This window comes from Pimephales promelas, chromosome 3, assembly GCF_988280905.1.
Source record: "Pimephales promelas chromosome 3, fPimPro1.hap1.1, whole genome shotgun sequence".
Classification (NCBI taxonomy): domain Eukaryota; kingdom Metazoa; phylum Chordata; class Actinopteri; order Cypriniformes; family Leuciscidae; genus Pimephales; species Pimephales promelas.
In genome coordinates, this window is record NC_142771.1 from 41,050,762 (window position 1) to 41,064,963 (window position 14,202).

The 14,202-nt window shown below is 42.1% G+C and overlaps 1 protein-coding gene across 1 annotated transcript in view; it reads right to left on the reverse strand.

Annotated features, from left to right (window-relative positions):
- Positions 1-14,202, reverse strand: part of LOC120485518 (uncharacterized) — a 68,567-nt gene that overhangs the window by 12,310 nt on the left and 42,055 nt on the right. The window contains exon 7 of the mRNA XM_089128894.1: positions 2,743-2,916. Within this exon, the coding sequence (XP_088985020.1) occupies positions 2,743-2,916 (174 nt within the window). The remainder of the gene's footprint in view (positions 1-2,742; positions 2,917-14,202) is intronic.

The following is a 14,202-nucleotide window of genomic DNA, read 5'->3' on the forward strand; positions in this document are numbered from 1 at the left end:
TCAGGCACAACACTGGGGAAGAGACACGTCTGCAGTGGCCCATAACAGTGAGGAAACGCGTTGGAGTTAGCGTGTATTGGCTGGCTACAGGTGCGTGCAATGACGTGCGGGTCGGATATATGTGACCTGGCTGTTCAGATTGAAGTCGCATTTCAAAAGATCGGATACATATCGGATTTAGACCACATGCCCAAGTGGCCTGGGGCGCAATTGAAAAGATCGAATCTGTGTCGTTTAGACTGTCATGAAAAAATCAGATACAGGTCGCATAGGGGCAAAAAAAATCGGAATTAGGTCGTTTCAGCCTGCAGTGTGAACGTAGCCTAACGTACATCCAACAACCGAACATTTTGACTTGCCCTCTCGTAACTTCTGCATCATTGAGCTCGGACTACAAAATAGGAGCGAGAAATAATAATGGCGGATTTTTCGAAGTGTTGGCCCGGTAGTCAATGTCCTTATTTGGCTGTTCCGCTGCAAATACGTTGACGTGATAGTATAAAAACATCATAGAGAACAGAAAAATCTAAACAGGTTGAAAAATATGACCAAAACATAATATAAAGATATAAACGAAGCACCTGAAGAGAATAATTTCATCTTTTCTGTACTTATAAACACTCCAAATATACAACAAAATGCATTTAAGGGCTAAAAGTGGATTTTGCATGATATGTCTCCTTTAAGTGCTTTGTTCTAATCGCGTTATTGAATAATGTCTGTAAACTCCACAAAGACTGTTTAAATATTAAATGCGCATCTGATAGGAAGGAATAGACGAATTCAGACGCGCGCGCCGTGCGTTAATTCACTTTCGCTCCGACATCCTTACATTAGTAAGTTAACATTCTAAAGCCTAGTTATCTGTATAACCAAAAAGAGTGTTTAAATATGATTCGGGTGTGTGAAGGAACGTATGAACATTTAGTTAGACTGTTAGAGTTTCTGCTCATATTATTTTCTTTTCAAGATGTTTTAAACTCTAACTTTGAACCAATACTAAAATGGCAACTATTTGATCAGGATTTGTTTCCAGGTATGACTAAAATGTTTTTTGGCTTTCATTTATACTTTGATTTTATACATACATGTAAGAGTTCAGATGCAAAAGCCTGATGCAAAAGAGTTCAGATGCAAGTGCCATTTGAAATTTTCTTCTAGAATGATCATTTTTATCAAGCTGGTATAATTAAGTTCAGTAATTTCACTTAAATGGCAATGAAAACTACCTATTAATAGTCATTTAAGTTAAATTACTGAACTTAAATATGCAAGCTTGATAAAATTATCATTCTAGAAGAATTTCAATTGGCACTTAGAGGCTTTTGCATCTGAATATATATACATATATGTATATGTATGTGTGTATGTTGTCCTTTCAATTTTTTCTTGTCTGACTCACCTGAATGAAAGGCTCATTATTATGCGTGTCTTTGTCTCTCAGGTGAGAATCACCTAATTATACATGATGAGGGCTGGCCTGTTCACGCCGATTCGCTATTGCCTTGGCAAACAAAAAAATGTTTTTCACAATATAACCCAATTTACAGTTTTATGTGAACGATTAGGAGGATGATTTTCAGATCATTGTGAAGAAAAAACCCTAGGCAACAACACCAATTAGTCAAAAGTCTTGTAGACACGTATTTAGCATGTGTTTTGTGGCCTTATTTCAGAAACTTTCATTTTTAGTTTTTACAATAACCACACATAAACAATATTCTCTCAAAAATACAAACCTGTAGAAACATGTTGCCCATATATCATGGTTGCCCTGTTTCTGCTAAATATAGTGTCATTTCACTTGTGTCATTAATATGTTCATAAGCAGCTGAAAAAAAACACAGATGTCAGGGCATGTCAGAACCTCTCAAGGAGCCCAAATAGCCCTTGGTCCCCAGAGGGTTAAAAAAACACTGCGTGCTGCGCACCTGCGTCAGACTGGCTGACAGGATTCAGTGAGTTATTAAAATTGTGATAATCAAACACGGTTTTAATGATAATTAAATTTTAATCGATAATACTAACCGTCAGTATATTTTATTGTGGTTTATCGTGAAACCGGTAATCGTCCCATCCCTACCATGATCATGATTAAAAATGTTTGTCAAAGTTTTTAATAAATGTGAGAAGTGATACTGTTTGAAGGCAAAAAACTTGGATCAGTAAAAAAAAAAAACAGTCTGAAAATTGCTTTCAAAACAACAATTGTGGCTGTTCATGTGTTTATGTCTAGGATTGTTGTTGATCTTTAACATTATAGTAATATGACATCTTCTGAAATGGCGTGCTGTTATAATAACATTTCTCTGTCCTCTGATGTGGGACAGATTTTTTATTTATTTGTAAATTAACTGTGAAATAAAATTTAAAAATATATTTGTAAAATAACCTAACCTAAGATGTAAATCTTACACATGCGCTGTGTCATAAATGTGTTCACAGACATGTTCGAGAAGGTTATCTGTTTAGGTGATCGATGTAAGATGGAGGTCTCTTAAAGAGTATGTTGGGAAAAAAAGTTCCAGTACTACATCTTTGTGAGGTTTCTATGGCTTCTATTGTAGAGTCTATAAATTATTTTCTCAACACATTCTCACTAACAACTCATCTGAATGCTTTGTCGGGACTGCTTGGTGTCACTTTTTGACACACTGGGTACCCCTTCAATGTTAAAAAACTATCAAAAATTATCAGTCTCACATTCACACCAGACAGGATGATTCTTACTGATGCACTTACTTGAGTTTGTCCAGTGTGCAGTCTGGATGCTTCATTATATCAGAGAGCAGCTTCACTCCTGATTCTCCTGGGTGATTGCAGCTCAGATCCAGCTCTCTCAGGTGTGAAGGGTTTGAACTCAGAGCTGAGGCCAGAGCAGCACAACCTTCCTCTGTCACCATACACTGAGATAATCTACAACAACAGGAAGTGTTAATGTTAGTTTGCTCTCTTTTAGAGAATATACACTACAATAAACACAGCTCTTCAACCCATAAATTATCTTTACAAGGACCTCTGAATGATTGCAATTAGTGATGTTGAGATTACCCAATTTCAAAATTGACCGTGATTACAATGGTAACATTATTCAACAGTAATAATTTGGATGTTATGGTTAAAAAAAAAAGAAAACATTAAAATGAGTCTTTCAGACTAGTGTGTGTCGTGCCCTCTGTCTGGATACTCTGAGACTTTTACTATTGAGTTATTTGTTAGGGCTGGGTATCGATTCACATGTTCATTTCGATTCGATTTCGATTCGCAAGCTCTCAGTTCGATTCGATTTTTATTCTCGATTCGACTATAATCTATAATAATTACTAAAATACAAATCCTATATTTATAAAAAGAACAGTGGACATAAGTTTAGTGTTTATTAATACAAATAAATTAAGAGCCACAAACCTGTATATAAAACTCTTTTTATTTTAGATACACTAAATGCATACAAAGAATAGACAGGATTTTGATGCAATATGCAAAAAAAAGTCAGAACAGTCGCACAGCTTGATCAAACAGGATCAGGTTATTTTATGTTTGAGCAAGATATAGATAAAGAAAAGTATAAATATTTAGACATTTTTTTACATTGATCTTACCGAAATGTTTGTTTTTTTGTTAAGAGTTTATTTAACAAATGGAAGCTTGATTTCAATCTTTGAATTAAATTGAAAAAAGTATCAAATAAATAGAATAGAATAAAGACACAAACAAATAGACATTTTGGGGTAGTTTTTGGGGTATGTCATAAATACTACAGAAACTGAATAAAGTAATCCAATGTAAAATAGCACTGAATTAAATACAATGGCTATTAATTCTGATTGCTTACAATTAATGCTATATTCTGTTGTTTTAATTCAACAGAATTAATGACAGACACATGGCTGTGTTCAGTTTAAGAACGGATCCCTGTCTCATAGTACTGTCTGTCGCACGTTTAATGCTTATTTAAGACATAACCGACTGTCTTTACGAGATTACTCACCAAGACCAGAGCTTTGACATACTGTCGCGTGTTTTTAACTGTTAAAGCGATATAATCCATTGATAAAACATTTGTTTCTGGCGAGCTGTTTGTGATGCGATTTAGGCTGTACTGTATGTGCACGCAGTGAAAGACATCTCTAAAAGTGTGTGAGCACGGGATGGTTGAACATTGCTTGAATGTTTAAACTGGTAAAACTTAAGAAGACGTGTAAGTGATAAACGTTAGTTACAATCATAGGTTACAATGCAATGCTGGCCCGATTGTGCAAGTGAATATTCCGTCATGTCCCGACTCCTAAACATGAGTGTGTATCGACAGCTGCAGCGCTTAACACTTGCCTAGTGCAGTGAGACAAGAAGACGCCGCACCTCGTCCATGAGCCCTTTATATGGAAAAAAATCGATTTTGAATCGACCACATTTTAAAAAACGATTAATCGAAAAATAATTTTTTTTGCCCAGCCTTATTATTTGTCTAGGTAAGGCAGGGTGCGTGCAAAGCATGAACTTTCAGCGCATGTGAAACTCTCAAATTGAAAACATGGTGGGACAATGCAATTGTCACGGATCAGGAAGACACAGACGGGTAAGTTTAAAGAGTTTATTGCAGCTGGTGAACAATGGATAATGGCAGGCGAGTATTTGGATAGTAGAGAATTGCAGGTAACGTGGAACAGTCTTATCAACAGAGTCTCTTATCTTTGCAGGCTGGGTGAGAATGGAAGGCAGACAGAAGACGGGGATCAGAAAAACCGGACCGGGACCAGAGTGCAGGCAGAAGACGGGCTGGAAGAGGATCACGAGGCAGGTAAGTAGTAGGCAGGTAGTCTTTGGAATGGCGGGAGTTTGAAGTCGTTTGTAGCGACAAGACCAGACAACTGAGGAGGTGAACAGGTGACTCTTTATGGTGAGGGTGAATGAGACGGGGATTGCATGCAGGTGGTGGTGACAGGTGATGATGACTATAATTCCAGGGATGCAGAGTGGGCGGAGTGAAGGAATCTGGCACTGAAGCTGGTGTATCCGTGACAGCAATCTCCTGGACTTGTATTTGCCGTAGAAGCAAATTAAATACGCTATTGGGGCATTTTGGCAATCATACATGATTCAGGGTAATTAAAGGCAGGTATGCAATTTCCAAAACATGTAGATGAAAAGTGTCTAATATGTACAGCACCTGTGGGATCATCACCATCCACACCCAGATGATGGTAATAATTTTACAAACGTAATAAAATAGCCTGTTACTTACTCATATCCAATAATACCAATAAGTTTTTATTTTGATAAGATTAAGGTCTCAACTTCAAATTAAAAAAATGCCATTTTGACACTCTTTAATGCATGTGACAGATCACTATAGCCACATATCTGTTTAAGAGGAAACATGGAGCGCACCTGAACTGATGATCTCTTTATCTCTGCACCTGAAGTGATAGCTGTTCTTGTCATGAACGCTACCTCTGAAATTCCTCCCGTCTGCCACCGGAGGTCTCCCTCACCCGAGTATTAGTACTTGGACTACAAACCTCAGAACTCACATACCTGGACTGATTGCACAAATATTTGTTCTTCATTTTATGGACTATTTAAGCACTGAGCACACTAAGCAAAGTGCAAAGTCTTTTTTGCCATGGCCAACATTTCTGAGCTTTTTTTTTTTTTTCAATTTATCTATTTCGAGATCTCTCATTTACTCTCAGAAACCAAACATATTCTCTAATTCCCTTCACCAAACAAACTTCCCTATGGGTGACACTGAACCATGCAGATAGGATGAACACATCTGTCCACACAGGAGAGAGAAAACACATGCATATGTATAGGTCAATATAAGTGTACAGTATATTACACATATTAAATCACACTTATAAACTAACGTTTGAATTAGGCAGAAATGTGTCACAATGGCATTAACTTGTTCACATAAGACGATTCAGAATATACATATGTGGGATAAAACGCTTATGTTTACACAAACATTTGCTTGTGTGGAGCCGCGGGTCTTCGTCGCATCTGTTTATTTTACAAATAAACAACTTAGCGACTAATTGTAATCAGCAGCAACTGCAATATAAAACATAAATGTATAGAATATAAATGAATAGACACTTGCTTTTAGTCATTGACGCACACAACTCTGGCAGGAATTAGGAAGAACAACACACAAACCATCTCTCTATGATCGAGCGAAAGCTAAAAAGTTCTGCACAGTCACGCGACCAGAACTGAGATTTGATTGGCTGTCTGTTCCCGTAATTGGAGCATGATCACTATATCGGCTTATCCTGTATATTTGTTGGATGTATAATACTGGTGTCCAGCAGATGGCGCTGCTGACCTACTCTTCTACAGTCATTCTTGCACACAGCGAATCTTCTAGACAACACCCGCAGGCCTTCTACAGCCACAATCCATTCCTCAACAACCTTGGTCACACTTTGCTATTTTGTTCTCTGATCTCCTGGCCTCCCAGGTTAACATCAATATACTATAGTCAATATACACCTCAAAGACTTCAAGCCTTTGAAACACTCGTGCCGAATGCCAAAGAACGCCACGTGACTCCCCACGGAACAAAGGAGCCACACGCAAGCGACCAACCATGCACGCGCCGGGACAGGCCGTGCAAAAACGCTGCGGCCGCGCTCCACGTGACGCGCGCACGCAGGACAGCACCTCCAGTCAACATGCGGCCCGAACGGGCCGAGCAACGAGCTCGACCGAATATGCTTTGCAAGTTTACCTTCTTTTAGAGCCTCTAAGAAGCATTAAGAAAGTGTTTTCGTGTGGTTCAGAAAGGTGATTGTTTTTGGTGAATGTAACTCTCTCTTTCTCTACAACACTCTCTCTCACTCTCTCTCTCTTTCCAACTCACTTACGCTAATCTAAACGGCCTGCGTCATCTTAGTTTGTGTTTTAATGTTTGTAAATACTTTGTACATGTATCATTGAAACGTAGTAAATGCTTAAGTAGTTGCTTTATTAAATACAATTATGCTCATTTTGACTGAATCATTGTCTTGCTCATGATACAAGTCCCTGAAGTGTCGATCGAAAGCTGCAAAGCTAATCAAAAATACCTAAAAGGGTATGTTTTTATAGAGCAGGGAAGTTAATTCTTGTGGCCACAGAATTTGTTTTCACGACTCTATAAATTAATTGAGCTAATTAATTTTGCCTGTCTTGTAAACGTGGTCCGTGTAATTAATTACAATTAATTTGTGGTTAATTGCAGGGATGCACATGCATGCATGTGGGTAAAATTAATAAGCCTTCCTAAATGGGAGATTTATTAACATGTAAGACCGGTCTGATCTAAATCTGTATGAATAATTATTAATTATCAGTTATTAATTATGATATGCAAATTTCCCTTGATCGGACCACCTTGTGTCTTTACAAATGGGAATGCTAACGCAAGTGAAGTTCTGCTACAAGATGGCAGCTCCCGCGAGGCTTCAACTTCCGGTCGATGGATTACCCCCTTGGTTGCCATATGGCAACAATTATTTTATCTTCATTTTCTAAAAAGCTATGACATAAAAATCGATGTTTCTACAGTTAGTTGTGAAAAGGGGGCTTGCAATTTGAAGGAAATACAATTTATGAGGTCTCATGACCAGGATATCCTGTTTACCAGTCCTTTTTGCTCAAGGACATTGACATGGAAACATCACTGTCTGGGGCTCCCCAAGATAGCCTTTCAATCAGAATTTTGGAAAGTGTTCATCAAATAAAAAATTGAAATCACTATCTGGGGTAAGTAAACTTACATTTTTAACCTTAAATTCAGTTTTGATTTCTATACATTTTTTTGTAATGTGCTAAAATACATTTGAAGGCCATTTGGCAACTACATGGAAATATGGAAACGTCCTGGTGCATTCAACCTAGTGGAGTCCCATTGACTTGCATAGCATGAAACTACTCTGAGACTATGTTTACAACTACTTTTGCTTATATTTTAAAGGTAAAAACATTATAATGTTTTATATTTTGTGATTTGAGCTATTTTGTAGGTTATCTGTAACATATTATCCCATTTTCACACCACCTCACAAGTCCTAAGAAAAAAAAAAAAAAAAGAGGTGGTCTGTCAAGCCCCAATGTAGTAGCAGTCCACAAACAATAGCGTGGGGGGAGTGGATCTTTTTGATTCTTTAATTGCCCTCTATCGCACCAAGATCCGGTCCAAGAAATGGGCCCACCGCATTGTATTCCACATGATTGACTTGACCCTGGTAATGTCACGTTCGCGCTTACGAAAAGGAGAACTCAAGTGCAAAACAAGGAAGGTTTATTTACAAAAACAAAAACCCACGAGGGGGGAAAACAGAATAAATGAACATGAAACAAACACTGGGTCAAGAATACAGGGAACGCCAACCAGGAACAGAGAAACATCTGACAATGACAACGAACCGACCAAGACTGCAAACATGAGGAGACTTAAAAAGGGAACAAATCAAGAGGGGAACAGGTGGAACAACTAAACACTAATCAGGTAACGAGTGGGAAGGATCAAACAATCACAGAAACACATGGCACAACATAACAACACCCATGTGCAATACAAGACAGGACCAACATGTGACATTACCCCCTCACTACGGAGCGGATCCCAGACGCTCCATCAGGCGGGATAGGAGGGACAGACCAGGGTGGGACGGGAGGGACAGACCAGGGTGGGACGGGAGGGACAAAACGTTTAGTCCTGGGAGACACGGGTGAAACACAAAGTCCATCAGGCGGCCAGGGCAGTGCAGACCCCTTGGGCGGCCAGGGCGGAGCAGACCTTTCGGGTGGCCAGGGCTGTGAAGACCCCTCGGGCGGCCAGGGCAGAGCAGATCTTTCGGGCGGCCAGGGCGGTGAAGACCCCTCGGGCGGCCAGGGCAGAGCAGATCTTTCGGGTGGCCAAGGCGGTGAAGACCCCTCGGGCAGCCAGGGCGGTGAAGACCCCTCGGGCGGCCAGGGCGGTGAAGACCCCTCGGGCGGCCAGGGCAGAGCAGATCTTTCGGGCGGCCAGGGCGGTGAAGACCCCTCGGGCGGCCAGGGCGGAGAAGACCCCTCGGGTGGCCAGGGCGGAGAAGACCCCTCGGGTGGCCAGGGCGGAGAAGACCCCTCGGGTGGCCAGGGCGGAGAAGACCCCTCGGGTGGCCAGGGCGGAGAAGACCCCTCGGGTGGCCAGGGCGGAGAAGACCCCTCGGGTGGCCAGGGCGGAGAAGACCCCTCGGGCGGCCAGGGCGGAGAAGACCCCTCGGGTGGCCAGGGCGGAGAAGACCCCTCGGGTGGCCAGGGCGGAGAAGACCCCTCGGGTGGCCAGGGCGGTGCAGACCCCTCGGGCGGCCAGGGCACAGACACCGGCTCAGGAACAGGCACTGGCTCTGTCTCCGGCTCAGGAACAGGCATTGGTTCTGCTTCCAGCTCGGGAACAGGTGCTGGCTCTGCCTCCGGCTCGGGAACAGGCGCCGGCTCAGGAACTGACACTAAAACAAACACAGTCACAAGAACAGACACAAACACAGACAAAAACACTGGGTCCTGAACCAACATGAGCTCCAGCTCAGGGACAGGGACAGGCACCGGCTCAGGGACAGTCTCTCGCACCGGCTCAGGGACAGGCACCGGCTCAGGGACAGTCTCTCGCACCGGCTCAGGGACAGTCTCTCGCACCGGCTCAGGGACAGTCTCTCGCACCGGCTCAGGGACAGTCTCTCGCACCGTCTCAGGGACAGGCACCGGCTCAGGGAAAGGCACCGGCTCAGGGACGGGCACCGGCTCAGGGACAGTCCTGCCAGACGTGAAATGGATAGCCCTTCGCTGGGCAGACGGGACAGGAGCAGTCTCTCGCTGGACAGACGGGACGTGAGCAGTCTCTCGCTGGACAGACGGGACGCGAATAGTCCTTCGCTGGGTAGACGGGACGTGAATGGTCTCTCGCTGTGCAGACGGGACATGAGTGGTCTCTCGCTGGACAGACGAGACATGAGCGGTCTCTCGCTGGGCAGATGGGATGCGAGCAGTCCTTCGCTGGGCAGACGGGACGTTAGCAGTCCTTCGCTGGGCAGACGGGACGTGAATTCTCTCACGCTGGGCAGATGGATTTCTTCTCCTCCGTCCATGACGGTGAGAAGCCGGATCTGAACTGCCCTCCACTGGTACAGGATCGTCAGGAGGCCAGGATGGAGAGTGGTTCCGGAGCTTACCCTTGGCTCCTCCTCTCCTGCGACCTCCACAGGTCTCCGAAATTCTGGCCAACCGCTCCGACTCCTCCCTTTGTTGAGCCATAAAAGCGAACGCTTGGAAGATGTTCATTCCTCCGGATTCCTTACCGGGCCGAGTCCTTCCATCCCCGCCGATAGGACGGAACTGGGTTGCTCCAAATGTGGAGATGACGTAGTCCGGGCAATCCAGATCATCGTCGTCCATATACATGTCATTCATGCTTCTTCAGAAAAAAAATTCCTTCTTGCTGCTGAGTTCAAAAATGGTCGGTTCGTTCTGTCACGTTCGCGCTTACGAAAAGGAGAACTCAAGTGCAAAACAAGGAAGGTTTATTTACAAAAACAAAAACCCACGAGGGGGGAAAACAGAATAAATGAACATGAAACAAACACTGGGTCAAGAATACAGGGAACGCCAACCAGGAACAGAGAAACATCTGACAATGACAACGAACCGACCAAGACTGCAAACATGAGGAGACTTAAAAAGGGAACAAATCAAGAGGGGAACAGGTGGAACAACTAAACACTAATCAGGTAACGAGTGGGAAGGATCAAACAATCACAGAAACACATGGCACAACATAACAACACCCATGTGCAATACAAGACAGGACCAACATGTGACAGATAAATGCTGGCAGTCCCAGATGCCAGAGATTGCCCATCTCCCACTGTTGGCCTTCAAAATCCAAAAGGCCTCATGCCTGTGCATGGAGAACAAGGTGAGAAACAGGAGGAAGGGGAGACCTTCACAAGCTGTTGTGGTGGGGAAAAATAAAAGAGGGCCCCAAAGCTTTGTCCCGCCAGATCCTGTCCGCAGAGACCGCACAGACCATTGGCCCTTGCATGCCTCTGAGAAAGGCAGATGCAAAATGCCTGGATGCAAGGGCATTGTGAGAAGCAAGTGCTCCAAGTGTGCAGTTTTCCTCTGCTTCACTGAGGAAAACTTCAATGAAATGAAATAAAACAGCAAAAAATTACTGACTGAATGAAATGAATGAATGCAGTGCATTTCAGTGAGACAGGTTCCTGGTTATTATTAGCAGACATTTCAGATAATTGTTGAAATTATATAATGTTTTTACTGTATAAATGTTTGTTTAGACATTTCACCAAGAATGAGATGGATTTGTTGAGTCTTGTTTTAAATAAAATTTGTTTTTATAAAAAGAAAATCTGGTTTTTATGGTACTTTCCACGATTGCATATTGTTGCCATACGGCAACCCCTTTAAACTTTTTTTAAAGATTTTTTTTATATATCTGTAATTTAGCTCATTTTAATTAATAAAAAAATGCAAAACATTTTTTACAATGTCTAATTAATACTTCATGCAATAGAGGGTAAATGACTGGCTCCGACGGAGCAAGACAGTGTTGAACCAAACACACGTCCAGCTTCAACGTGCAGCAAATAGAGGAAACAAGCCTATCATTACCGTAGTTCCAACCCCAATTATGCACCAGGACGGTGGGTCTGGCTTTCTACTCCGGATCTTCATGTACGCCCACACCTGCCCTGCAAGAAGCTCAGCTCCAGGTATATGGGTCCTTCAAAATCTTAAGACAAATAACTCCCACATCATATTGTCTCCAACTGACTAATAATTACAGCTTTTCTCGAACTTGATTTCTCACCTGTCTGCTTTTTTGGGCAAGTAGGAGGTAATGGCAGCACTAATCAAGTCTCATGAATGCAGTCATACTTTTGTTAAGTACAAATTCAATTTTGGTTTGTTTTTCACCAAATACTGTATACACTCCAGAACACTTTGAATATATGACACTTTTCGCATGGGACCATTCTGTGATACTTTTGTCTCTTTTTTAGCTTGATGCCATTCGTTATTCACTCCCATTATGTGAATGGGTGTGAGCGGGAATTTTCTTTAAAACTCTCCTTCTATGGTACAAAAAAGAAGGGCATAATGCATTAGAACCATAAAAGGTGGGTAAATGATGACTCATTTTTTGGGTGAAATATCCTTGTCAGTTGCATAGAATAATAGGATATAACTAGTGATGGGCGGGTCGACTTTTTTTCCAACCCGCGGGTCCTGCTTTTATGAAATTATTTGGCCCGCGCCAGCCCGCACCGCACCACTGTCTCTATTTTTACAACCCGCCCCGCACCCACGAACGTTAAATAGACATAGTAGCTAGCTACTAGCTACTACTACTATTTGCATTGTAATGCAAATGAAAACAGCCTTTATTTCAGCCTAAAAAGTGCTCGGAAACATCGCCCTGTAAATTGGCAACAACAGACGATTATGAATATTAACCATAAATCAGGTCATATTAATAAACATTTTCAACATTTACAAAGCATTTGTATTCATCTAATAGCCTAAACCATTTTTTTATTTCTTAGACCCCATATAAATATGTCTTGACATGCTGGAAGTGCCCGTTTTGTGGCACTACTGTTTGTATATTTTTCACACGAGTTATACACTTCAGGTAGCCGAGACTACTGTTGTCTCCTGCTGCAACTACTTATGAGAACCGCTCCCAAACATTAGATTTAGCAGCCTGAACTTTTTTTCTTTTGATTATGTATATTCCCAACCTCAATTTCTCCCGCACCTCGTTTTCCATCTTCACTTATATTTCTCCGTTGTTGTTGTTGTTGTTGTCCCGGCTGGCGGCGGGAGCTGCTTGGCGCTTTCGTGACGTGTCACGTGACACCAAAGGTTTGGTAACCTCACCTCGCGCAAGTTACGTTGCTACGGTAATCGTATTGTAAACTTATCAAATAACCTTATAAAATATGAAAATAGATATTCCCAAATATGTATTAGCTGGAAATAGGCGCAAGAGGTTTTTTCCTAAATCGTTCGATTTTGACATCTTAATTTCAAAAGACTATATCTTAAGTAAAAAAACAAGATAGATACTTTCTGTAAATTAGAGAAATATTAAGGATGACCCAAAGTTTAGGTAGGGATTAAATTTCCCCATCTAATTAGCATATTATCACGTCATATGTTGGCAGCAATCTTGGATTATAGAATTTTCATGAAAAGTCATGTTTAAATGGAGCATTTCTTTCTCCCCAAAATGTCCAACATCTTCTGTATGCTATACTGCACAATACTGAATGCAGGTATATAGTAAGTAATAAACAATCATTACTAATAAATGGTAGAACAAAGCGTATGCATGTAGTGGTTGGCCTTTTGCTGTGGAGATTGTCCATTTACTACATATAGGCACTCTAATTCCATGTATGGGGCAGATATTATTCATATGACACACAAACACAAGTAGACAAGACCTGTTTAGTTCAAAGATCGCTCGTTACGGCAAAGCACAGATTATAAGTGATGATACAGCGTGAGCATGGCCAGATCTGCCTCGCGCACGGCGCAGCAAGTATGCATACTATTGTGACTCCCCACCCTGCCTTCACGTTGCCCCCTAACTGTACTATGAATACGTCGACCTCGTCTAACATACCCAGTGATAATAGACAAAATCTCCACCACAATACTGTCGCCGCGATCGCGGAGAGGCTCTGATAAAATGACTCACTCTCACACTAACTCCGCTTTTGATTGCACTGATTCAATGCACTGTAACCCGAACATTTTGTATAAAAACATGATGTTTTTTGAGTCGGGGATGAAGTATGACATGTCTGCCATGCAGTGGAGGGGATGTCGAATGAAATTTGACAACCAATTTGATATAATCGGCCGTTTTATTCAGTCACGCATCTTATCGAGTAAACTCGACCGTGGCGCCAAGAGGTATACATGGATAAAAAAAAAATTAATGACCCACCCCAACCCGCCCCGCAAATAAAATGACAATTTCTTCATAGGCGCGGGAAGGGGGGTGCTGCGGGGGCTGCAGCCCCCCTCGTCATAGCATCAGCCCCCCCCCCCCCCCCCCCGGTGAGGGGCTGTGGTGGTTGACTATAATAAATATTATACTTAAAATCGTGAGAAAAAAATGTAAAATAGACAAAAGAT